At 44.2% G+C, this 25,825-nt stretch overlaps 1 protein-coding gene and 1 long non-coding RNA gene across 7 annotated transcripts in view; one reads left to right on the top strand and one right to left on the bottom strand.

Annotated features, from left to right (window-relative positions):
- AUTS2 (activator of transcription and developmental regulator AUTS2) overlaps positions 1 to 25,825 on the bottom strand; it is a 758,376-nt gene that overhangs the window by 27,297 nt on the left and 705,254 nt on the right. For all 6 annotated transcript variants that reach the window (XM_071765453.1, XM_071765456.1, XM_071765457.1 and 3 more), the window contains one exon: positions 487 to 964. In XM_071765453.1, coding sequence (XP_071621554.1) covers positions 487 to 964 — 478 coding nt within the window. The remainder of the gene's footprint in view (positions 1 to 486; positions 965 to 25,825) is intronic.
- On the top strand, positions 13,863 to 17,224 carry LOC139806189 (uncharacterized). The gene is made up of 2 exons (XR_011730173.1): positions 13,863 to 16,806; positions 17,056 to 17,224. It is a non-coding gene; the product is annotated as an uncharacterized lncRNA (long non-coding RNA).

The raw sequence follows: 25,825 nt of genomic DNA, 5'->3' as shown, positions 1-25,825 counted from the left end.
AGGAAAAGAACACTGAAGGCTGTAAGGTGACAGCAGTGCAGAAAAAAAGAAAAAAAAAGCTTTAAAGTCATTGGTGCAAGAGCTTTTGTGCTGGGTTGCCAGCAGGGCCAACAGCAGCTGCACCACACTTCTTGCTTTAGGGCATGTGAGTGGCTGGAAAAAGCAGGAGTAGAGGGATGGGAGGGTAAAAGACATGAACTTTCAGAGCACAACTCATCCTGCAAGAATGGGGATTTTCTTACTATGGTCTGTATTGCAGAAATCACCTCCAAAAAGCAGCTGAGAATACCTAACGTTTATGGGAGTGCTCGACCTTGGCTCCTTCCAGGGAAGGAATGAAGGTAAAAGACACAAAGGTGACCGCATTCCCCAGGGATGGGACAGGATGTGCAGCTGCTGCTGCTTCTCTCCTGCAATTCCCTCATCCCCAGGCACCATAAACCATCAGGAAGCCGCGGGGCTTCACACGCACGGCTCTTTGCCTACCTTAAGCTGTTGAGGCTCAAACTGCTGCTGTTGTAGGCCGAGAGCGGCTGCGAGAGGCTCTGCGAGGCGGGATGGGGCTGCACGGCGGGCAGGCTGGGGTGGGCGGGCTGCACCGGAGACTGCGGGCGGGGCGGGTGCTGGACCGGAGGCTGCGGGGCCGGCGGGCGCGGAGGCTCCTCCGGTGCGGGGGGAAGCGGCGGGGGAGGGGGAGGCGGCGGAGCGGGAGCCTCCGGCCGAGGGGCAAGAGCGGGGCTGGGGCAGGGACACGGCCCCTCCGGCTGCGGCTCCGGCTGGGCCAAAGGCTGAGTCGTCACCTGAGGACAAGGGTCTTTAGGCACCACGGGCTCAAGTATTGGGTCTTTACTGCTGTCCTGGCTCTTCTCTTGACTCCTTTCTAGTCCTGATATTTTGGGGACAGCTGGGCCCCTAGCACCAGAGTCGGCATTTTCAGCTAGCGTCCTGACTCCTAACTCTTTATCTGCAACGACAAAAGAAAGAGAAAAAAACCAAGAGTTAGGTGAGCAGCAAAACCCAAGTGATGTGCCAGAGTCATGCTCTGGGCACCTGTAGTTTGTATCCATCAAGGACGATGCGAAACTGAATCAAATCTGAATTTCCAGAACTATCCCTAACTCTCAAGTCTTCCTCCTAATCAGAGGAGTCAAACTCTTCCTATTTAATCAGAAAGAGTAAGTTTCTGCTTGTTTTCATTGCCATATACAAAAGGAGGGGAGGCCCCACTGTGTCCTCAGCTTGGACAACCATCACATCCCATTATCCTTAATTACCATTGTATGGTTACTACAACTTCTCTATTACCTGGGCTGCCAAATGAACAGAACAAAAAGGTTAAGGGGAATAACAAATTTTTGCCTATCTTTCAGTGATGTTAAATGTGGACATGACTTCAGAAGAACAGCCACAGAAGTTGGGAAGACAACACAGTCCTGATGACCTTTCCTTCAACGACACGAGCCTTGGACAACACACTCTGCATGTGAGAAGGTGCAGCTGCCCCTCACCTTTCTTTGCTATCTCTCCACAAACTAAACCACCTGGTGGAGAAGAGCCCCTGCTCAGCAGTACTATTTTCTATTATTGCTACTCTATCATCACTCCCTTACTGACCCACTGAGGCAATGAATCCAATGTGAGCTCCATTATAAGAGGTCTAAACCTTACAACACATCTTAGCAGGACCCCAGGCTTTTCATGAGATTACTTGGGTTTGTTTTCTAGCTCCTTGATAATGATGAGTTTTATCTCAATTTTAACATTTCCTACAGTGGATTTTTTCTCAATGGGGCTCTATGAGCCATTTCCCATTTGATTCATTGCCCAAAAGTTCTGCCAGGGGATATTTGACTCCTGGCACCCCTTTGGACAGAGCTGGGGGAATGCTGCTGGCTGGCAAAGGCAGGGGAAGGAACAGCACCACTTAGGGCAGCATCACACAGCAGCTCTGAAAAGCTTGGCTTACACCTTTGGCAATCACAGACACAAAGCAAAAGGGTTTCCACACATGGATTAATGTGTTTTGGGACAAGATGACAATTAAACAAAAGGGAAATACACATGGATTAATGTGGTTTGGGACAAGATGACAATTAAAACAGTACACAGGGTTCTAAATAATCTTAAGACAGGAAAACTTTACTCCTCCTGCCAATTTTAAGGTTAAAATGAATACATGCATAGTAAAATAATATTGTTGACAGCTATGTTGTTCCTGAAGTAAAAGGAGTGCAAAGAAGGATGATGGAGAGTGCCAGCCCCCAGCCTGGGCACAGGGATCAGGGTTTGCCAACCTTTGCATCCCTACAGCCTGGCAGGAATGTGTCAGACACAAACCATCACTTGCACTGATTTTTATGCAGATCCCAGCCAAACACATCAGCCCTGGTACTGAAGGTTACACAGGCCCTGTGCAATGGCAAGCAGGAAAGTGGAGTTCAGTTTGTGGACAGAAGATGTGGAAAACTCATTTGGGGGGCAAAAGGGTAAAGAGCTGAAGGAGAAAGAAAGAGAGAAAAAAGTAAACAGACTTATTTGATGAGGCCATACTTTAATCAGATCTGGAGGATGCAATCTGTAACAGGCAGAGAGGATCCTCCACAAATTTGGATCAGAGGACTATGGGGGCAGTAGCAGACTCCAGAGGAATAAAAATAATTACTCTGCTGTATGCCCAAGGTCTATCTCACTGCAATTAAATTGCAGGTTATAAATAAAGGAAGACCCATGTGCATTAATTCTTTGGATCAATCCTGTTTGATCAAACATTATTAAAAGTGAGACAGAGTGTGATCACCACATGTGTTGACAGGTCCCCAGGCAGGAAAGAAATGAGCAACAGTTTGTTCAGGAATAGGTGGATCTATGTTCCTAGTCCCTACAGGTGTAAGAGTTATGATATTTTGGTTTTTTTGACAGAAGGGCATAATCAATAATCTGACCTTTTGACAGAAGGCTCTTGTCATTAGAAACTCCCTGCAAGATTAATACACAGGAGGTGGTCTGAAAATCCTGCAGAGGGGAGACTTCCAAACCTATGGGGAACACCTTCCACTCAGTGCATTCATTAACTCTTTCCACTTGATATTTTTAGTGTCTCTTGTGTGTGTAACATTTATTCAGCACAGATCTCTGATGGGGAGTTTGTTCCTCATGCAGTCACTCCTCCTCCCCTGGAGAAAAGGGCCACGAATCCTACTGTCTCCTGGGTATTTTTTGCTGCTGCTTACATCTTCATTACACAGCCCCTTAAGTACCATTCCTGTTAGTTCACAGCTTAGAAGATGCTGAAGCTGGGAAGATAATGTTATCCCAAATGTCAGACACTGATCAGGTGCACAGCTTCTCTCTCTCTCTTACACCACAGCTCCTACACCAGAACCCCAAATGGTATCAGATGTCCAGGTGTCTCTCTGACCCCAGTGTGCCTGGTACCTGCAGCCCTGCATGGCTGACAATGAGGATACATAAATCAGAAAGGATTCTTCATCCCCCAGGATCTATTTAGGGAGCTGAAATCCCACAGGAGTGCTGAACACCATCAGTTATGTGTTTCCTAAGGAGGGATCAACTCTCCATCAACACTACTTCAAGGTCAGACATGAGGATTACTCTTTACCAGAACAGCTCTGCACATGACATTATTTCTGAATGACAACTGACTTGCTTGGTTTAAAAATACATGGAAAAAAAAATCCTTCATGTCACTAAGACAACCAACTACTCAGTTTTATATAGGAATTCATTTCCATCCAACAGCTACCAGAGCAAGCAACCTAACTTCATCTGATGGCAGTCTCCATGCTGTATTTTGGACAAAGTAAAACCACTGCATCAGTATTCAGAAGAACAGTAACTGGGATGTAACTGCTGTGCTGACCCAGCCTTCCCTTTCCCACTGGTTTGAATACAACATCCAGCAGCACTCAGCCTTTTTACCAAAAAAAAAAAAAAAAAAAAGGAATAAAGCAATAATTTGATGCTCTTTGAGGACTGAGGATAACCATTGGCTAAGCTTGTCCCACACCAATAGGACATGTAACTTCCCCTATCTTCCTTCTGTCTTTGCCCTTTGATGTGTCTGAACTCTCAAACTGCACTATTTTTCACTTAACTCTCTCAAGACAGAGGACTCAGAGTTCTCTCTGTGTAACACAAGTGCTGTTTGCTCTGGCTGCTTGATTAGTCCTTGGTTGGCTCCATAACACCAGAGCAGATAAGGCCCCACCAAGTGACTGCATGGGAACCAGGGAGACTCTGGAGCTGTGAATTTATTTCACATTTTAAACACATTCTGTGAATATTCACAGACACAGGAGCTCCTGTGTGTTTATGTGTATTATGTGTAATATATATGCATTTATATTTAAAACATATCCCTGTCTGTTAGATGTACACACATGGTAAAGAGAAATACACAGGGTGTGCAAACACTTCCCTTAAGGACTGGATAATGAACACAGATTATTTGCAGTGTTCAGCTGAAATGCCACCTTCCTAACATACAAATAAGTCCAATTGGATCTAAACTCTGTGTTCTGGCTCCTCTGTACCATCTGGGTGACCCAAAAGAACCAGAGTGTGGCTGGAGCTGGGTAGATGAGATCACAGAATCATAGAATCATAGAATAGGCTGGGTTGGAAGGGACCTCAGAGATCATCCAGTCCAACCCTTGATTAACTACCGCTGCAGTCACTAGACTATGGCACTGAGTGCCACATCCAGGCTCTTTTTAAATGTCTCCAGGGATGAAGAGTCCACTACCTCCCTGGGCAGCCCGTTCCAATGGCTGAGCACCCTTTCCGTGAAAAAATTCTTTCTAATGTCCAATCTGAACTTCCCCCCGGCACAATTTAAGACCATGCCCTCTTGTCTTGCTGAGAGTTGCCTGGGAAAAGAGCCCAACCCCCCCCGGCTCCAACCTCCTTTCAGGGAGTTGTAGAGAGTGATGAGGTCTCCTCTGAGCCTCCTCTTCTCCAGCCTCAACACCCCCAGCTCCCTCAGCCCTTCCTCACAGGACTTGTGCTGGATCCCTTCCCAGCCTCCTTGCTCTTCTCTGGACCTGCTCCAGCACCTCAATCTCCTTCCTGAGCTGAGGGGCCCAGAACTGGACACAGGACTCAAGCTGTGGCCTCCCCAGGGCTGAGCACAGGGGCAGAATCCCTTCCCTGGACCTGCTGGCCACGCTGTTCCTGAGCCAGCCCAGGATGCCCTTGGCCTTCTTGGCCACCTGGGCACACTGCTGCCTCCTCTTCAGCTTCCTGGCAATCCAGACTCCCAGGTCCCTTTCTGCCTGGCTGCTCTCCAACCACTCTGTCCCCAGACTGAGTGGCCCGACTATTTTGCTGTTGCCATTTGCCAAATTTGAAGTTCCCAGAGATTCACCAATTCTGCCCCCTCTGAGTTTGCCTGCTCAGCATTTGGTTGCATTGAAGATGAGAGCAGATGCCAGGAGCCAGCACAGGGTGTTCCAAAGTGAGACCTGGGGCACCACCAGCCAAGAACAAGCAAACTGAGCATCTCTGACCTGACCTGACAGTCTCTGGGGAATGAAATCTCCTTAGACAATGTCCTACGTGATGTTGTCCACTTCCAGTGGCCAAACCTTCTTTTTAAATACAAAATCATCCCCCATTGTCATGCCCAGGTCTGGAATAAGTGAGTTTGATTCAGACACAGGACTATACAATACCCTGTAACTCCTCCTCCTGCCCACATCAGGATTTAGCCCCTCTGTGTCTGGCCTGGCAGTGAGCAAGCAGCTTGAGAGCAATTCAGAATCAACACTACATTTTCCATTCTCTTGAGAGGGCTTTAGATTAAACTCAAAGTCCTTATTATAAGCACAAGCAGGAAAATTACAGAAGTTTTCAGTGTTTTGCAGCATTATCTAAGCATTCAGCCTACCAATTCAAATTATTTCGTTACAATTATTAAATTAGAATTATTTTATTTAAAAATAGCATCAATTTTCTTCCGTTACTTTGATAGGTTAAACCCTTCTCTTGATAATATTACCTCTGCCTAAGTAAAGTTTGCTGCAAACTTCTTAATATAGGATAAAAAATCAAGACCTTTTGAAAATATAAACCCAAGTTTTAACGTGGATAAGTGGGCAGTTGGTGCAAACTGTTCCAAACCAGTACAAACCACTAAAACTACTCTGAAGTCAGGGGAATCCAGAAAATGCACACCCTGCTCCCACTGGCCCTGGGAGTTATCCTTTGACAAGCATTTCACAAAGCTTGAAATAATTACTCAGATTTAAGAGCTGATTGTACATTTCATATTGATCAGACACTGGTCAATGAAACATTTGGATAAATAAAGGCAGATGACAGGAACTATCACTGCAAAGGCAGGAGGTTGGTGGGTACATCAGCCAACACAGATCATAAAGGCCCCAGAGCAATTCATCTGTTGTACTGGATACACTGAATTTGCTAAAAACCAATTTTTCATTTTTAGCACACAGTCATCTTTCATCCTAATTTCCAAGGACACTAACAAAATATTTGATTATGCAAATGAAAAGCAGTCTTTTGAAAGCATGCTTGCTAGCAGCTCTGTCATCTGCTAGTACCAATTATTCCACAGTAAGCAGGTATTTAGTACAGCTGAACAGTGAGACTTGTGACACACTTTGTACTTAATTATAAAACAGAGAAGAAAATCATTCAGGACAAAAGATTTGGCTACCTCCTGTTAAAAATGTTTATCTTCTCCACTGAAATGGATTTAATTGTCAACAATAAAGTTGCAGATCAATGAAAAGAAGCACTTAGGGGAACTGACAATTCTTCAGTCATCGAGCTGCTTCTGGCCTTGATTTGAGAAGAGTCTTCCAATATTTCACATGAAACCATTTATTTCATCCAGCTGTTAAGCAGAACATATGCCATAAATGTAACTCCTATATGGTCCCATATGATGGGAGTATAATATTGAAAGCACTGGATGGTATTTGGTTTTTTAAAGCACCTCTTTCATTATTAAAATGGAGAAAAGTGAAGTACAGAATGCCCTAACACCCCTCCTTCTCAGAAATAAATCCCATTTAACAGGAAATAGATGCATGCAATTGTAACATCCCAGCAGGGAAAGCAACACCACGATGCCTCTGCACTGCTCTCTGCACACACATGGACAGCCAAAGATTTATTTCCAACTGGGAAAATCTCTGGGCTTCCCAACATTTCTGGTTAGGAAGCAATAAATTACCTCATTAACTATGCAAGTCTTTGATAGCCAGGTGCCAGCACTGGGGGGCTCAGTGAAGGGGACTTCTCTCAAACAGGCTCCAAACTTGCCACGGGGGAAGTGACACCAAAAAAAGCCATTGGGGAAATAGTCCTTAATAATCATGAGTTTGAGCACAAACAGCTTTAGCTTCTTTTGTTTTAATGAAAGAATTCTAGGTCTTAATCACAGTATTTGTGAAGAAGCCCTAGTTTTTCAGAAACACACACAGTGCCTTATTAAACCCATCTGGAGGTCCCATGTGCCCTACCCCTGACTGCAGCCAGCACAGGGTTTTTCCAAAAGAGGGGTACAAACCTTGCAGCAAATAAATGTGAAACAACCTGTCCAAGCCTTGAGATCTCATCCTGTTCTCTGGTAAGACTGGCTTATACCCTCAGATTTTCTTCCAAGATTTTCTAGAACTGTGATAACAACCACAGGCTTGTTACGAACATAAATCTCAAAGCTCTTCTGAGTACTCACAAGTTCTTGCCCAGAGCAGTAAATTTCTTAGCATGTAATATGAAAATATCCCTTCCACAAGGTTTTCATTTCTCACCTTCATTTTTGTGAGTCTGGGAGAAAAAAAAAAGACTGCTCTGCAAACCATCAGGATCCCTCACTCCTTTACAAGATTAAGTTGCTTCCCCTTTTATCTCCCATGAGTAACTTCTTCAACACCTATCTTCCCATTCTTTCTCCCTACCAGACCCTTCCCACATTCCTGACTACCTGCCAGATTTTCCTGCTAGCCCAGAGGGGACAGAGAACTCAAGACCTCAGTTGCCCTTAAACCACTTTGCAAAGAGATCATGACAAAAGTCACTCAGTGCTCTGCTCTCCTGTCTTGAGCTACATTTTGCTGGTGGCAGTCCCTGGCTCCTTGCTTCAAAACAACTGAATTTCCACAGTAGCCTTGTCTTCAGGACTTTCTCAAAGGCCTTTTGCAAGCCTGGATCAATTATGGATTCAATGATCAATTTGATCAATTATCAATAATTGCTGCTTTGACACTTGAAAGGAATTAAAGCAGTCTGGTGAGACAATGTCCCTCTTGTGAAATTTTCCTAGATCCAGTCTCCTACTGCAACCCCTCGAGCACTCTTCAAACACATTTTTATCCATTCTCTTGTCCAAGGTGGTGCTGGGAAAAACAGGACAGGCTGCTGGTCCTTGCCCTCAAACCTCTCCCCAGCCCAGGAAACCAAACCAGCTCAGCTCTGGCACACAGTCCAAGGGAGCAGAATGAACCTGCTGAGAGCAGAGACCAAACCCCTGGAGAGTCAGGCCAAGGGGCAAGAGCAAAGCTCTCTGTCTCTCAGAGAGGAGGCAGCACTTGGAAAGGTCTCCAGTTTCAGAATTCAGATTCAGAAAATCCTTGCCCCCCTCCTCCTTCAGCTTTTACACAGCACCCAGAGAGCTGGCCATGGGCAGAGCAGAAGTGTGGTGAGAGCATTTCAAATGCACTGAGAGGAAAGGAGGTGACAGTGCTAGGCATGAGGCAGCTGAAAAAAGAAAACACTGCACAGCTTCATCATTTTCTCCAATTCTCAGTAAGGACTGGATAACCTAAGCACAGGGTTAACTCCATCACAGGGTAAGAGAGGAAGAAACACCTTGGGTTTACTGCTCACCCTCTGTGTGCCTTGGCCATGCAGCTGCAACATTCCCTCAAAAGCTCGTGGCACCACCTCATCCCACTCCTGTCTGACAGCATCACTTGCTCAAGCTTGAACACAACCACCTTTCAAAAGCAGCTTGAGAACTATCACATTATGAACACTGATCAGATTTAGCATGACAGCTCAGCTTGATCTATGAAGGACAGAGATCTATATGATATGCTTATACAGAAAAATAATACATTTATTCCCTCCTGAGGAGCCATACCCGGAACTCACCAGACACATTCCACCAGCTCCTTTGTGATATTTGTTCTTTAGAGCCAAGAATTTGGTAGTTTGTTTTTAAAAGCATGATGTCAACATAAATAGAGAGCTTAAAAACTCCATTGCCCCTTTTGCTAATGCTGGGATGAAGCTCAATAGGACCGTGGCAATACCCACTTTTAATTACAAATATTTTAGCTCGTTAGCAACTGCAGGAAAACTTCAGGGAGCTTACACAGTGCAACTCCAGTGATTGCTTTATGGTATTCTCACACATGGCACTACTTTGCTCATGTTTCCAGTGCAGCAGAGAAAAAGACTGGACATCACCCAACTGTTAGTCAGGATTTTTGTGGTCTGGGTCATATCAGTAAAAGCAGAGCTGAAATTTCCATTAATGAAAGTCTCATTAAACGTATCTTATATTTTTCAAGGAATGTCTGAAATTCTTGTTTTGAGCTAAAACATTCCATGAACTTGTTTTATTTTAAAAGGTGAGGAAAAGGTAGTTGGATACAAGACTGCAGAAATCCCATGTACAGGGAAGACACCAACATAGGGGTGGCAAAGCCTGATGCTGAAGACAACACCCACTGGTGTGGAGTACTTTTACAGTCTGAAATACCAGCATTTTCTACACAAACTGAAATCATTACCTTAAGTATGCTATCCAACACCACTTGAAATATGTCCTATGCTTCTACCTTATCTTTTGATTCATGTTGTGCCTTGTTGAGGCTTATTTTTGTTATTATTATTATTATTATTATCATCCAGCAACTGGTGCATCCGAAGACTCAAGCCTTACACGCGCAGGACTTTGTGGTGTTGGCACCCCCTTGCAAGGCACTGCAATTCTAAAAGGATTAAAAGTTTACCAGCACAGCCATATAAAGTAGAAAAGGAATTGTTCCCTCTTCTCATCTCTGTTTGGAAATTAGATTACAGGCTCCAAGTGAGCAGAAATACAGAATGAGGCAAATCCTTGTGATTAGCTCACAGGTGGCCACTGAGGCGCTTCTAAGGCTTCAAAGTCTGGCAGATTCCTATTAGCTGGAATAATAAAAGGAATGTGTACTTATCCTTCAGCCCAAACCCTGCCCTGTGCCAACACAGCTACCCGCTGGGCTAATCCTCAGAACCAATATAATCATCCTCAATTGTTATTTCATAAGTTTGCTCAGCTGTCATTTGGGACATGCAGGATGTGTGGAGCTCAGCCCCCCCCTTACTGACTGCACCCAGAGCTGGGTTCCAGCTCCCCATGAGCCTGGGAAGGGCTGGAAGGAATTGCAGAACCCCCTCCCCATGCTGCCAGCACCTGGTGTCCCAGCCCTAAGAGCAAAGACACTTTCTAAAAGCAATTTGCACCATTAATCACCGGGGTTTCTGCTAAATCAATGACACAGATCCACATTTATCTTCTCTCTCCAGAAGGCACCCATCTGAGTATCAGTGGAGCAAAATGCATCACACACGAGAGCAGAAAACAGAAGGGGCAGCTATGCCAGGCCAGGCAGAGGGGTCACACACTGTGCACGATGTCCATGGTCCATCTCACAGGGTATTTGCTTTCTGCCTCCCCCCAGCTGCAGATGCAGTGGAAGGAGTGACCCCAGCCCTTAGGCATAACCTGCACACAAGGAAAGCTCTTCAAGCCCTCTCAGCAAGAGGCCAGTTAATATAAAGAACATTGAGGGCTGCTCCTTCTATCAGGCTGATATCCCACCTAGTAGAACTGTGATAATATTTTTATTATTTCTATAAATGTCTAATAATCCTCTGAATCCTCCTAAGCTCTTTACCTTAACGTTATCTGGCACCGGGGAGATTTACAACTCACAATTTCCTTTTGTCACTTCTAAATGCTTTAGGCTGAGAAATGAGAAGCCATCTCCTTATTCCTACTTTGCAGGGGGAGCAAAAGTAGTATTTTTAAACTATATTTTCAAGTAACTTTATGAAAAATTTCTTTTAGACCCAAATTTAAACCAAATGTTGAACAAGTGATGCTCAGATTGAGGACAGAAAGTGCTGTGGGAAAGGAGGCAGTGCTGTGCTTTGCTCCAGACACATTCTTCCACCTCTGCTGCTCACCACAAAGCACACTCAAGATCCCACAAGTGCAGAGCACATCACAGCTCCACTCCTGGCAGGACAAGTGGAAGATTAACTCCCCCAGCATGGTCTTCAGGAGGTAAGCAGCTCCATGCATCCACCCCTGGCCTTGCCTTCCCTGGCACCTGTGGTCATTTTATCAGAATTCAAAGTAGCCACTGCTCTCCTCAGTTCCTTTTTTCTAAAACCACCCTTAACCTGAACAGGCAAAGCTTGCTTCAAGTGACACTGCAGCTGAAAGAAACCCCTGCAAAGCTCCCCCCATCCTCCAGCCCAACACAGCATCCTCCTCCTCCTCACCTCCCAAAACAAGCAGCAGCCTCAGCATTAAAGCCCTTGGCCTCCCCTCAAGTTCTGCACATATTTAAGTGGATGTGAAAAGAGTCAATTCTTGATCAAGCAGCAGCTGATTGTTTGATTTGTGGATTAAGGTGACAGAGACACCTGGGCTCACACTTACCAGCTGGCACAGCAGCAGTGGCCGTGCTCAGCTGCCAGCACCCTCGGGGTGGATCTTGGGGATCTTCATGTCCTCTAAAAGGTGTCATTGACTTTCCTGCTCTGTGGTAACAGCTGCATGCTGGCAGGTTCTCCTGGGTCTGGGTCACCCCTGTGTCCTACAAGCACAGGGGTGGTAGCAGAGCCTCCCCCCAGTCAGGGCTGCACTCCCTGCCCCTTGGTTCAACACCTCGTGCTCCAAACCTTTCCAGCAAGGAACCAGGAGCTCACCCTCAGAGCTGGCAGCCTCAACCCTGCAAAACTCCAAGAATTTCCATGTTATCTGAGTCCCTGGCTTGGAGCCCCAGAGCAGAAAACCCCTGTTCAACAGAGCCTCACTGGCAGACCCAGCCTGGGCTGCAGCATCTGAACATCCTCCATCCAGCACAGGTAAACCACTGAGAGAGGAGGTTTTACTATTCAAATTTCATTTTTATCTCACATTTTATTCAAATTTCATATTTATCTCACATTTTATCCTCCCCTCTCTTCCTTCTTGCAAAGATGAGGGAAAAACATTCCTCTCAGGCCAGCATCACAGCATGAGCTTAACTTCCAACATATGCTTTAAACTCTACCACTGATCAGGGTCAGGCTGGAAGGATGAGCTGGGTGGGGGGTGCAGAGTTGGAGACAAAGGGGTTTGGGGTCTGTTCCTCTCCCACTGCCCCCCCTGGCAGCCCCAGACCTCTCACAGGGCTCAACTCAGTGTTTTGGGCCCCATCACCACTGTGCCCCAGTGGGACCATGGCAAGCCCCTGCCTTCTGCTCACCATGCAGTGTGTGTGTTTTCATAACACTCCATTAGCAAACCAGCACGAGTGTGTTTGCAGCTGAATTCTAGTAATTTTAAAGCAAAATGTTTAAATCTTGGAAATTAACCAGCCATTGAATAGTCTTTAACCAGAAGGAGCCAATTGAGGTAATTAATGCTAGCTAAACAAATAGACAGATTTTTAACCAACTGGGTTGTAAATATTTTTACTCTTGTGGATAATCTTCCTGTCAAATTAATTCTACAAATACCCACAATAATCCCTTTTTTTTTTTGTCCTTTGAGATGTGTCTCAGGTAGAACATTGGAGATGCTCAGCAGCACAAAGTGAAGGCAGCTTCATGCTTGCAATTTGGGTACCACAGACCCAGGACTCAACAGAGCTGACCCTGATGCACTGCTACAGCCTCTAAATCTTCCACCTCACAGACTTTCCTTCTAAGCATCCTCCCAGTTTAGGCTTTCAGTTCAATCCCTTGCCATAATTTAGCAAGGTGGCAAAGTAGGTCTTGGCAGAGAGGCAGCAGGAAAAAAGGACATTTCCATAACTGGTTTTGTTTGCAAGGAGCAGAGGTTCAGCCCCACGAGCTGCCTGATGGAGACAGACTTGAGCCAAACATCCTAAAATCCACAGGGCTGCAGATGGCAGTGTAGAACAGAAGGTTCAGTGCCTTGCAAAGGAAATTAAGAATAGGCCCATCTGTGGCATGAAATACCCATCTTGGAGTGAGGGAAACCTCTACAAATACCATTTATTTAAGCTGGATAAAAATACTTTAAAATTAGGAGAGAAAATAACCCCCAAACTACTTTCAGTTTTATTGTATTTTCAATTCTTTTCACAAGGGGAGGTGAAACTAAAACCAAACCCTGGTGCCCTGGGTGCTGGGAGACCAAATGAAGTGCATATGATGTTTCAACAGCAGCCCAACAAAATAATCAATACCTTCCAATTCATATTATTGATTTTTCACATCCTTGCAGGCATGAGATTTCAGATGAAGGCATTAGAATTGCCAAAGTGTTCAATTTGCTCTAGTTCAAATATTTTACACTGTCATTTTTTATGATGGGAGCATGTTTAAGAGAAGCTCTTGAAAGCCAAGTGGACTTCACCTCCCCAGATTCCCTGTCTTGCTTCACTTCAGGATTCAGGGCTGCTTTATGCAAAACATAATGAAATTAAATACTAAATGTTTCTTTTTGTCTCTCGAACTCTGCTTCAGTTTAAAGGGACTTTAGGAAGAAAGAAAAACCACCTGCTACTGCCACTGCTTAATCCTATCAGAATTACAAAAGATTACACACCTATGAACTGCATTACCATGACCAAAAAAAAAAAAAAAAAAAAAAGAAAAAAAAAAGTACATTTCTATGCCACACAGCCCAGAGACACCCACACTTTCTGCAGAGTGGGATTGGCTTCCCTGACACCCCCCCCCTCTTGACTTTTTTATGAGGCAGTTTGGATAATCTAATTCTGCACCATATAACACTCACAATAACAAGTTGTTTGGACAACAGCAAGAGCTCAATAAGCTTTTAAGAATGTTTGCAGGTATTTTAGCACAGGTGTGATTTGTTAGGATGTAGAAAATCCTATTATTTCACCAGGTTTAATAGGTAAGAGATATGCCTGAACACTTGCTTCGTACAAGGCTATGAGAAGCTTTTAGCAATAACCCTTGAGAACTTATTGGACAAACTGATCTTACACCACCTCCAAATACATAGAGAAAATGATCTGAATTATAGAAAATCACCACAATTCAGGGACAGTGCACTAGAATAGAAGATTAAAGTTCTGCTCTGGCTCTCTCAGGATGCAGTTGGGTCAGTGCTTGTCCCTTTTTCCCAAGTTTTCAGATGATGAGCTTCTCAGAGCAGGGGCTGATGTAAAGCAAGAAGCAGCTCTTGCTTATGGCCTTTCTGTATTCCTTTCACAAGAATAATGACAAAGATTTAAAAAAGGTCAATCTCAAGTGTGGCAGAATGCCATCACTCTTCACTGCGACTCAACAGATGCATTTGAGTAAGTAAGTTAAGAAAATGTAATATATAATGATTTATTTCCTTGTACTACTCCTTGTTCTGCATTTGGATGTATGAAAAGCACCTGGCTGGGTTTTTTCACTTTTCAGTGATGCTGACAGCCGTGAGTATTTTATGATCATACCCTGAACTCATTTGTTTAGTTTTCCATTATGCTCTGACAACCACAAATACTTTATAGTCATATATAATCCTTATACAATACACAGAAGGTTGAAACTGTACTAATCTCCAGCACAACACAGAAAATACACAGAAAATTAAGTGGGCTCATTAAGGTTTAGAAAGGAACTATTAAGAGTGTCACTCAGCAGATCAAACCATTCTAAGACATATTTATCACACGTGTGTGTGCACATCCCTTTGCCTAGGAATCTACAGACACAAAGGTAGTCACGTGCCCTGTTCTGCTGCAAGTGAGGAGGATTTATTTTCATTATTATCACAGCAGAGCTGTTAAAACTTCTTCTGAGGGAAGGAGGGAGAGCAGCACATGCAAATTATTCTGGCTGCAGGTCAGGACCCACGCTCCTCACACCCCCCTTCTGGAGGGCTCCAACCCCTCCTGCTCCCAGGAGGTGCTAAGTGTGCCAGTTCTCTTGGAAGCTCTCCAGCATTCCCTTCAAGCTTACTTATGGTTTGCTTCTGACTAGTAGTGGGGAAAAAAAGACAGTTTAACATTTACCAACAGCCAGCAGTTTTACTGGAAACTGTTGAAAATGTTTAACAACTTATTCTTGGGAGGAACGAGGCGGTGTCACAGCGAACGCATGAAGTGTTTGCTCTAAATTTGTTCTTCAAGTAAGGCTGAAAACTGAATTTTAGATACAAAGCAAGTTTAGAGATGCACAGAAGGTTTTAAGAGAGACAAAGCTCTGTGGCCCAAGAAATAGGTCCAGGGGGAGAAGCTGTAAGGGAAGAACACACGGGCATTGCTCACATACAGCTCCAACAGCGTGAGACAGGGGTTGCTCCTTCCTTTTCCACATGACTCCTTTCATGTGCTCTTTTCTTCCTTAAGGAAACACACAGCCACTTAGAACAGAGCTACAGCCACCCACAGCTCCTGCATGGACTGAGAATCACTTGCAGCCTGGCAAAGGACCCTACTTGGCAAATGCTCTTCTTCCCCCCCTTCCAGCTCCAGCACATCCTCCATCTCCAGCTCCCCTCTCTGCAGCGTTTCCTTCATCAGTGCCATCAGTGGCACAAACCTGCCAGGCATGAAGAATTTAATGGTCTAATCCTCCAGCTTTCACAAAGACCAAAGATTAGCTTTAAGTTAAATTCTCTTGTTCCTTAAATTTCCTCCTTGTCAGAATGCCAAGGGAAGCTCTTAATCTCAGAAAAGAGCCCGCGGACATTCTGATACCTCCACACGAAGACAGAAGGGAGTCCACAGTGCCAAGATAAAGCTGAAGAATTAAACTAATCTCACAGCCCTGGAAATGTACGTGCAGCAGGGATGGCTGCTGTTTATCACTGGAGCTTCCAGGGGGGCTTATTAGCTGCAAATGAGGCTTTTGCCATGAGTGCCTTAACACCCCCTGCTTTACCTACACCAAACTGCAGCACAAACTTCTGCAAGTTACCAGCTGCAAATCAAACTTGTGATTTAGACACCTAACCAAACCCTTGCCAGGTCAAGATGCCTTTGCTGGGGTGGCCCAGGGCCATCTCAAATAGTTCTGCAGAGGGGATGCTGCACATCAAACCACGATGGATGGAAATGGCAATCAAATATTCAAGTGAGCTCCAGTTTGATGGTTTGAGAGTTAAAAGTCTCCCTTGCAAGTCATGATCCAGAAGTGCCTCTGGACTCAACACGTGCTGCCTGCAGCTGCCTCCTCATCAGGCTGGTCAGATGAAAGCCTCTTGGTTAGATGATAACACTAAGTCAAAATCTCCCTAGCCTTGACAGAAGACCACAGAGTCTTTACTCCCAGGTAAAGACCAGAGTACATTTATGAAGCTACTGATGCTTTTTTTTCACCCTTCTCATCCACAACATTCACGAGACCAAAGGCATTTTATTTGCAGGTGAATAAACCCCAGTGGGGCACATGCAGCTTGGCTGACCACTCCTCACTCCTCCGTTTGGCTGCCTGGGACTTAACTCCTGTCATAACTTCCCATCCTCTGCACAGCACCCCAAAAAATCCATGCCTGGACAAATGAGATCTGCTGGAGAAGGAGAGGCCATTCTGCTCTCTACAGAGTCAACCTCAAAGGTAATTTTTGCAAACCCAGGTTAAATATCAGTGAATTACATCAGTCAAGAGCTTCTTTTAATTTCAAGATCAGATAAAAAAAAAAAAGAACGGTTTTTACCCACACATCACTTTATAGACTTTCCAACAGCTTACAAAGCATTTAGACACTTTAATTTCCACTCTAATATAAATACTCTACCCCCAAATGAAACCTATTAAAAATTAAATTCTTATATTAAGTTAAAGATGTGTCTCTTTTCTCCCCAGGTCCCATTAAATACTCTCCCTACATGCAGTTTAGAAGACAGAAGAGATCCTAGAGAATATTTACAAAGAGAAGAAAAAGCCCCAAGGGTTTTTATGTTGCTACAACATTAATCTATTTTAATCACACAACAGATTAAAACCAAACAACATTAAATGATTTTGCAAACTACAGAGTGAAAGTCTTTGTTGCACAAAACAAACTCCCAAAAAACTAAGGAAAAAAAACCAAACATGCTTGGAAATTGGGTGATTATGTTGTTCCACATAGACAGAGCACAGCAAAATCAAGACTGGGCCACAGAGCCACTGCTGGCAAGAAGATAAAAACCAACCACTCAGAAGGATCTAATTTTACTTCCACACACTCCTATGGCTGTGTTTGCACATCAGATCTCAATGGGACATGTTAGGACACAAGTCTGAACAACAAACTGGGGGGAGGAAGGGAAAGTGAGGCTCAGCACTGCCTGGAGCCCCTCAGAACAAGGTGCTTGGAGTGGGTGTCCCACCCCATGGGGACATCCCCAGTGCTGGCCCAGCAGCCACGCTCTCATGGGTTTTGGATACCTCTCAATGTAGAAAAAAGTGCTAAAATATCTACCTTGCTCCTCTTCCCCATGGTTTTCCAGCCATGCTCTGAGGCCCATGGCCATGCTTCCCCAGCTATCTTGCACCACTGGGTGCCTCCAGTGCAATCAGACAGCATCTGGTGAGGATCTGACCTGCCCCAAATGGATGCCCTGGGCTTGTACCAAGTGGGAAGGAGAGGGATTATTCAGCTATTGCTTCCACATGAACCTGAGTAACTCCTCATGTCCTCTCTGCTTCCTCCATACCCAGTTCCAGGTTCTCCAGCCTTTTCTCCTATCATGGCCTCTCCTTATCATAGAATCATAGACCTGGCTGGGTTGGAAGGGACCTCAGAGCTCATCAAGTCCAACCCTTGCTCCACTCCCCCCGTGGTTCCCAGCCCATGGCACTGAGTGCCACATCCAGGCTCTTTTGAAATATCTCCAGGGATGGAGAATCCACCCCTTCCCTGGGCAGCCCATTCCAATGCCTGAGCACCCTCTCCCTAAAGAAATTCTTTCTAATGTCCAACCTAAACCTCCCCCTGACCACCCCCAAACCCTTGCTCAGCTCTGCCATTTGGTGGGCAGAATGCAAGGAAATCAGCAGGGCCTTCAAAAGCTGCCTTGAGCAGCTGCTTTCAGCAGTGTTCTCTGTTCCAGCCTTTATTATTTACATGGTTTTGTATTGTTTCAGTGCATCAAACAAAAATTACCTATTGAGCTGCCTGCAGGTCACTTCACTGAATCATTGCAGTTAATTCAGAGGTCAGGGCTGGTTATGAATAGTTAATTCTTCCAGGAGCCCCCACTTTGCAATATTTAATGCATCATCTCACCTGCCATTGCTGGGTCCACTCCCTGGCTTTGCTATCTCACTCTGCTGTTCAGTGTTGGTTTTTTCTCATCTTGAATAACCCAAATAATTGTGCTTTCATAATTGAGTTTGTCATCTCTGCTCACCAGACTTTTAACAAATACTGGCAGCGTTCTCAAAGCTATATTTTATTGCTGTCACATATCAGATGCATACAATGCTGCAAAGACAAGTTCTTCCAGGAGTTATGAGCCAATGGTTTTCACCACAATTTTATAACCACCTTTGCCCAGAAGACATTGGATTGGAGCATTTACAATTGAGCTTGAAATGATCTGAAGAAACCACAAAGAAAAAAAGTCCTCTTCTTCAAAGCTAAGTAGCTGTTAGATTGACTTAAATAAGTGTTTCACATGGATGGCTTGGGAAGATGGGGTGCTCTAGGCAGGCCTTTTATCTCAGCACTTACCAGCTCAGCTGCCAATGCAAAGTGAAACCTTCAAGAGAAGGATTTGTGTGGTTCCTCTGCTCCCAGTGCTCCAGATTTAATAGGAGACACATTGCACAGGTTTAGTACTAGTAGTAGCTGTGGTGAAGGCATTTCTGGCTGTATCACTACTGGTGTGATGGGGAAAAAAGCACAGTACAAGTATTACAATTGTTCACTTTGTTTACTCATTGGATGTCCTAACAACTTGGTGCCACTCTTGACAGAATTTGATTGCTTGATCTCAACATTTTTCCTTCCCAAACCAGTTGTTTGCAAGGGATAACCCATATTCAACCATGGAGGACAAAGAAGAGGAATATCTGACCAGGTTTTAGGAGAGGGAACAGCCCCTGCAGCCCAGCAGCCACAAGCACACCAGTCCCAGATGTGGTGGACAGAAAGGGTCCTACCCAGGACACAGGGACCCCACTGAATTAATGGCAAAGACACACCAGGTATAAAGCTGTGTCTATGGGAGATCCTTCACTGCTTCTTACAACTTCACACAACTTTGGAATAATTCCAGCCTCAAGTATACAAAAGCACCACGAGTCAATGTCTCCCTACTATGAAACTGCTTTAAAAAAAAAAATTGGCACATCTATTGAGGGTTTTCTTTATTTGCATTTCATTTTTTAGCCTCATGAAAGGGAGTGTCTTTCACACAATGATATTACTTCAGAATCTGAGATTACAAAAAAATTAAAAAATCATGAGACTCCTGATAAAATCATAAAAGGCATTAATGCTGCATCTTATTACCACTCCATGGTATTGCAGTTTTTCTTAAGAATGGCAAGGGCCTCTCTAATAGCAGCCAAGTCTGTTGTTGAGCTCTGCTAATAATATGGAAGATATAACCATAAAGCAGCTGAGACAATGATTCCTTCCAGGGCTACACACTCAGCAGGTAAAATTATCCTCAGCATTTTACAGGTTTGCACAGTAAAAAGTCGCTTTTGAAATAATATTTTGAATGAACTTTAAGCTGTTTAAGTAACCATAAACTCAGGAAAGAAAGAAATTATGTCCCTATGCCATGGTGAAGAGATGTTGAAAATGTACTTCAGATGTCGATTAAGTGCAACCATTGTCTGGGTGAAGCACTGAAGATTTTTCCCTTTTCAAGCACCACCTGCTTGAAACTACAGGGAGAAGTAAGGGAGGCATTTTACCCACACCTGATTCTGAACCTGCCACTATAGATAGCAAACACCAGCTTTAAAAAATACCTGTATTTTAAGATATATTTCAGGTATATGGGAGTCTGGATTGTCAGGAAGCTGAAGAGGAGCCAGCAGTGTGCCCAGGTGGCCAAGAAGGCCAATGGCATCCTGGGCTGGCTCAGGAACAGCGTGGCCAGCAGGTCCAGGGAAGGGATTCTGCCCCTGTGCTCAGCCCTGGGGAGGCCACAGCTTGAGTCCTGTGTCCAGTTCTGGGCCCCTCAGCTCAGGAAGGAGATTGAGGTGCTGGAGCAGGTCCAGAGAAGAGCAAGGAGGCTGGGAAGGGATCCAGCACAAGTCCTGTGAGGAGAGGCTGAGGGAGCTGGGGGTGTTGAGGCTGGAGAAGAGGAGGCTCAGGGGAGACCTCATCACTCTCTCCAACTCCCTGAAAGGAGGTTGGAGCCAGGGGGGGGTTGGGCTCTTTTCCCAGGCAACTCTCAGCAAGACAAGAGGGCACAAGAGGTCTCAAGTTGTGCCAGGGGAGGTTTAGGTTGGACATTAGAAAGAATTTCTTTACTGAGAGGGTGCTCAGCCATTGGAATGGGCTGCCCAGGGAAGGGGTGGATTCTCCATCCCTGGAGATATTTCAAAAGAGCCTGGATGTGGCACTCAGTGCCATGGGCTGGGAACCACAGGGGGAGTGGATCAAGGGTTGGACTTGATGAGCTCTGAGGTCCCTTCCAACCCAGCCAATTCCATGATTCTATGATTCATAAGGACAATAAACACTCAGCTTTCTGCTTATCCAGGATTCCTGGCACACCACCTTTGAAAAATGACTTTTGAAAGATCAGTTTCAAACATGACTTTTGGAGCACCAGTGTGCAGACAGGATTCACTTCACATCTGAGTCTCCTATCATACAAAATGTGCAAGGTTTTATTGTTCAGAAGGGGTCACACATCTGCCAAGGATCCCCAAACATCATGTGAGAGTGTGGATTAAATACTGACTCAAAAGTACCACTACCTGAAATATTAGTGCTGTCGAGTTGGTGTCATTTGGCACACACTTAAACCAAGTCAGATGTCTAAGAAAATGACATTTTCCCCAGTAATAACTGTAATAAGTTTCTCAGGATAGGTAGTAGCACAAATAATGCTTTCATTTCAACAAGTCTTTCTTCCATGGAGTGATCACATCTTGGCTGAGGAAAAACCTCATAATTGGAGCCATGCTATTTATTTGATACAAACAGGTATTTTGCCAGCAGTTGCTCAAGCTGAAGATATCTCCAGCTTCCTCTACTTAAAATATTTGATGGTTCCTCTTTTTTTATAGTCCACAGTGCCTCTGCAGAAAGGCAGCAATGGAAACACCTGAATTTGTACATCTCACAACGTGATGGTTCACAGCTTAGGACTACTCCAAACAGGTATTACAATCCTAATGGGTCTCAGAAACCCCAAGTGCTTTTTTTCCCTGAAAGCAAGCAATGCTGCTTCAGGCACTATCCACTGCTGCCTGGAAAGTTTAAGTGGTCACTCACAGAGTCAAGTGTTGCAGCAGAGAGGAAATCTCTCCTCCTGCTTCATGAGAAAGCTGCTCTTTTCCTTATATTACTTGGTAAATTCATTCAAGTAGGGTAAATACAGTTGACTTAGCCACATCTGCTGAGTAAAAATACATTGCTTGAAAGAGGTATCACTTCCAGTGCTGTTCTGCCCCATCACCAGCTGAAGCTCACATTGGGCAGCTACAGAAATTGATGCAGGCTGAGTGAGTACAGAACTGCAGGCAACAGAAACAGCTCTTCTCCCACCCCAAACCACCAGAGTTCTGCTGCTATATGGATGGGGAGGCTGGGAAAGGCAATGCCAGCACATTCACCAAGCCTGTGCCCAGGGCTAGGCAGCTACATGAAGGAATATACAAGCTCAAGTCTGAATACAATAAATATATAAAATACTTAATGGCAGCAGGTTGGGGATGCTTTCCTGCTTGAACACCAAAACCACTGTATTCCACTCCAGGTTTGCTTATTATAGAGTCTTCCAGGCTTTAATATATTCCCAAAGCTTGGTGGGGCCTTTGTGAGAGCAGCAAAAGGTAAAACCTCAGCAGCTCTCCCAGAGAAAGAATTTGAAAGAAAGTGTGGGGAAAGTCTTTAATAGTTATACCTCCAAAATAATCCTGGATATCAGTTCCAAAACTCCAGTTTTGGCTCTTAGGAATGACAAGAGAGCAGCTTGTTCAAGTAAAAACTGTTCAGAGAGTGTATCATGTAATACCCCCTATTTGATTGTAATACCCCTTGTTTGATGGATTAAAAAAACCCCAACAAAACAACACAGTAAAGAACAAACATCACCAAAACAAAACTATACTTTCTTCACCTGAAAGAATTTTCTTGAAATTAAATCTTCAAGGAATTCTTCTATGGCCTGATCTTTCCCACACCAGCTTCCAGTTAGACATGATTAAGGCTGGGAGTTGGGGTTGGGTTATCATGTATACCCCTCCTCTTTGCTAAACAACCCATGTAGTCACAAAAAATTATGTACTTTAACTATATGAACCCTTTATCTTTTTTTAATAAAGAATGTACTACTGTCTCCCAGATTTTAAACTCCAAGATAGTCGTCTAAATTAAAACAAAGTTTTAATATTTCCTAATGTTGTCATTAATGAGAGTAGAATCACCCTAGAGATTTAACAAGAGATAAACTTCCAGCTAAGAATATCACACAAACAAGAGGAGAGGATCTTGTGAGTAATCCTGAGATGAAGAATGATAAGGCAAGAAATAACCCCCAGTAGCTTACACTCACTTAATGTTCTCCTTCCTAGCTGATACTTTCATCATCAAGGGCTGCTCATTGATCCAGGGTCACAGTGCTTTTCCAAAATAATCCCCAGGAAGGAATGGGTCTAAAGGGTTATATTTAACACAGTATCACTTTCAGCCTAAAAAAAGTGCATTCAGCTACTTAATCCCTTTCTGAAAGGGGTTGTCTTGTGTTGGGTAATCAGCTACTTCTCCTGTTGTGTTCTGTTGCCATAACAGATGAGAGGAGCTTTAACTGCTGCCCTTTTTGCTCTGCTCTAACACATCACAGGTTGTTAATCCTGCCTCAGGACCAGGCTCACTCCATCTTTCATGTTTGCTTCTGGAGTCAGATGGCAGCTGGGGGAGCAGTCAGCAGGGAGATGGGGAATATGCAGGAATCAGAGAGCTTTGTTTAGGAAACAGGCTGGGGTGGAGAAAAGTTGCTGGTTTGGTTTGGGATCCCCACAGCTGTTGTGTTTTCCTTGCCACATGGCTGAAAATCCAAGAGAGAATCATTTCTGCCCAGCTCCTCAGTGGCTGAGCAAGCAGGGAAGGGTTTTCCTATCCCCCTGTGCTGGGTGGGAGGAACAAGCCCAGAACTCACTCCAGGAGGGGGAAATTGGGAAAATCAAACACCTGGGGCCTGTTCTGCTTCTGGAAGGAGGATTTGGCTTTCCTCAGTCTGCACCCCTTGTGCTAAGCTGTGGGCAAGCCCTGGAATGCTGACAGAGCTGGGAAAATAAAGCCTGGCACCAGGCAGCTCCTGAGACCTTGCACCCAACATTTCCATGGGTGGGCCTCTGGTTTCCACTCTCAGCTCAGAGAAGATACTTATCATTTAACTAGACTGTTGTGAAGCTTATTAAATTAAAACATCTTGATAGATCTTACAAATAAGACCCAAACTGAAATTAGTTTCATCAGCTCTTCTGCTGGGAGTGTAGGAAATTTAATTTTCAAGCCCAAGCATGAGTAGGATCTAAATAGGATCTAAAAAGCAAGAGGAATTCTAACCCCACCTCTCATCTGCTTCTTGGAAATCCATTTCTTAGATAACTATAAGACAGATAAACAATAAAAAAATGTTCTGTGCTAACTAGATGATTTGTTTTCAGGGATGTAAATGACAAGTGCTGACCTTTTTTTTTTAATCTTGCATTGAGTTTCAGCAAACTGTCACTCTTACACAGGCAGCAAGGGAAAAACATACACATTATTAGAAAACAATCACTGCCAGATCTGATAACAATCTGACATTAACCACTGTGGGGATTCTGCTGCCAAGGATGTCTTGTATTATTTAGAAAACATAAAGGAAAAGATTCCTGAGGGGGGAAAGCACACAAACAAATAATTGCTTTACATCCTATTAATAAACCTCTGCAGCTCATGTTTCCCTCAGAAAGTGCTCACAGTAGTGCTTCCAGCTTCTAGAGCAACTTTACCAAATGACATTTAATTAAAAAAAAAAAAGAAAAAAAAAAATCACAGCTATTCTAGAAACTGACCCAGATACAGGGTGGGGGTTTGTCTTTCACCATATCAGCACATCCATTTTACTGGGAGCCATAACCTTCTGTCTGTCTCCTCCTTTTTTTTTTTTTTTTTTTTTTTAAATAGTTCCTGCTACCTGTAATGGCTGGAAGTGTTCCCTCCCTTCTTTATTTTTCCAGCCTCAGTTCCTTTAACCACCATGGCAGAACCATTCCCACAACTGACCACAGCATAAACTTCAAGACCAGTTTTCAGATAACTCAGGATGGAGAAAACGTTCTCATCTTCCCATCCATCAACCTACCTACACCACCCAAACTCAGGTAGTTAAAGCCTAAATGGACCTCAGTGTGCAAAAGCTGAGGATAAAACAGGATAAAACAGTATTATGGAACCTGGTAAAATACCAGAGAGTTTTGGGAGTTCCTACCAAGGCTACAAGATTGTGTGACTTCTCTGCAAGAGGTTAGGGAAGTCACTTTGGTCAACATTCCACAAAAAAACAGACTTCATAGCAGAATTGGCCAAAAAACCATAACATGTATCAGTATGCACATCCACTTACATCTAAAATGGTGATGTAAGGATATATATGGTATGAAAATAAAATAAAAAAAATCTTTCATTGTAGTTTTTATGAATGTCTTGAAGGAATCAACTCAACCATGCACTGCAGGTGTTGCAGGAGTGACTGTGTTCATTGAGCCATTCTGACTTAACAGCAGGATTCTTTCTGCAGGGGAATTAAAACAGTTTGAGGGCTTTTTTTTCATGCTACAGCATGCACTATAGTTTCTTACACAGTGTGTAACTATTCTTAGATTTTACAGGATAAGGTTTTCTAGATACTGGTTGAGGGGACTTAGGTGCAGACTAAGTAGGGCTTTAAGTAGTGGAAACTGTATAAAACACTTTCCCATGGGAAAATGAAGTTGGTTTCTTCATTAGTGTTTTTGGGAGTTCAAGAGGAACCTTTGCACTCAGGATCATTCAGCATTACTCTTCTCACCCACTTGTAAGGGACCTCCTAGAAGCCAACCCCCTCAGCTGCCCCCATCCCAGAGAAGTCATCCCAATACTGAAAACAGCAAAAAAGCCACAACCAGGCCTGAAACACCCGATGGAAATTTCTCAGTCTTGACCAAAGTAACCATCTGCATATTTGCTGGAGTTTCAGCCCCCATACAGCTCTCTGCCACCCGTGTAACACGACAACAGCATGTCCTGAAACTGCCTGACACTGAGGCAAAGGACTGGGTTATGAAGTAACCCAGGCCATAGCCCACAGCTCAGCTCTTCCTCCCCAGCTGCATCACGGAGCTTTTGAAGAGCCATGGAGCAGTTTTCAAACAGCTTTCAAAAACCACAGCCCAAGCAGGGCTGAACAAAGGAACATCCCCATGCTGG

Source organism: Heliangelus exortis, chromosome 21 (genome assembly GCF_036169615.1).
Source record: "Heliangelus exortis chromosome 21, bHelExo1.hap1, whole genome shotgun sequence".
Taxonomy (NCBI): Eukaryota; Metazoa; Chordata; class Aves; order Apodiformes; family Trochilidae; genus Heliangelus; species Heliangelus exortis.
The sequence above is the reverse complement of the archived record's forward strand: the minus strand, read 5'-3'. Positions and strand labels throughout refer to the sequence as shown.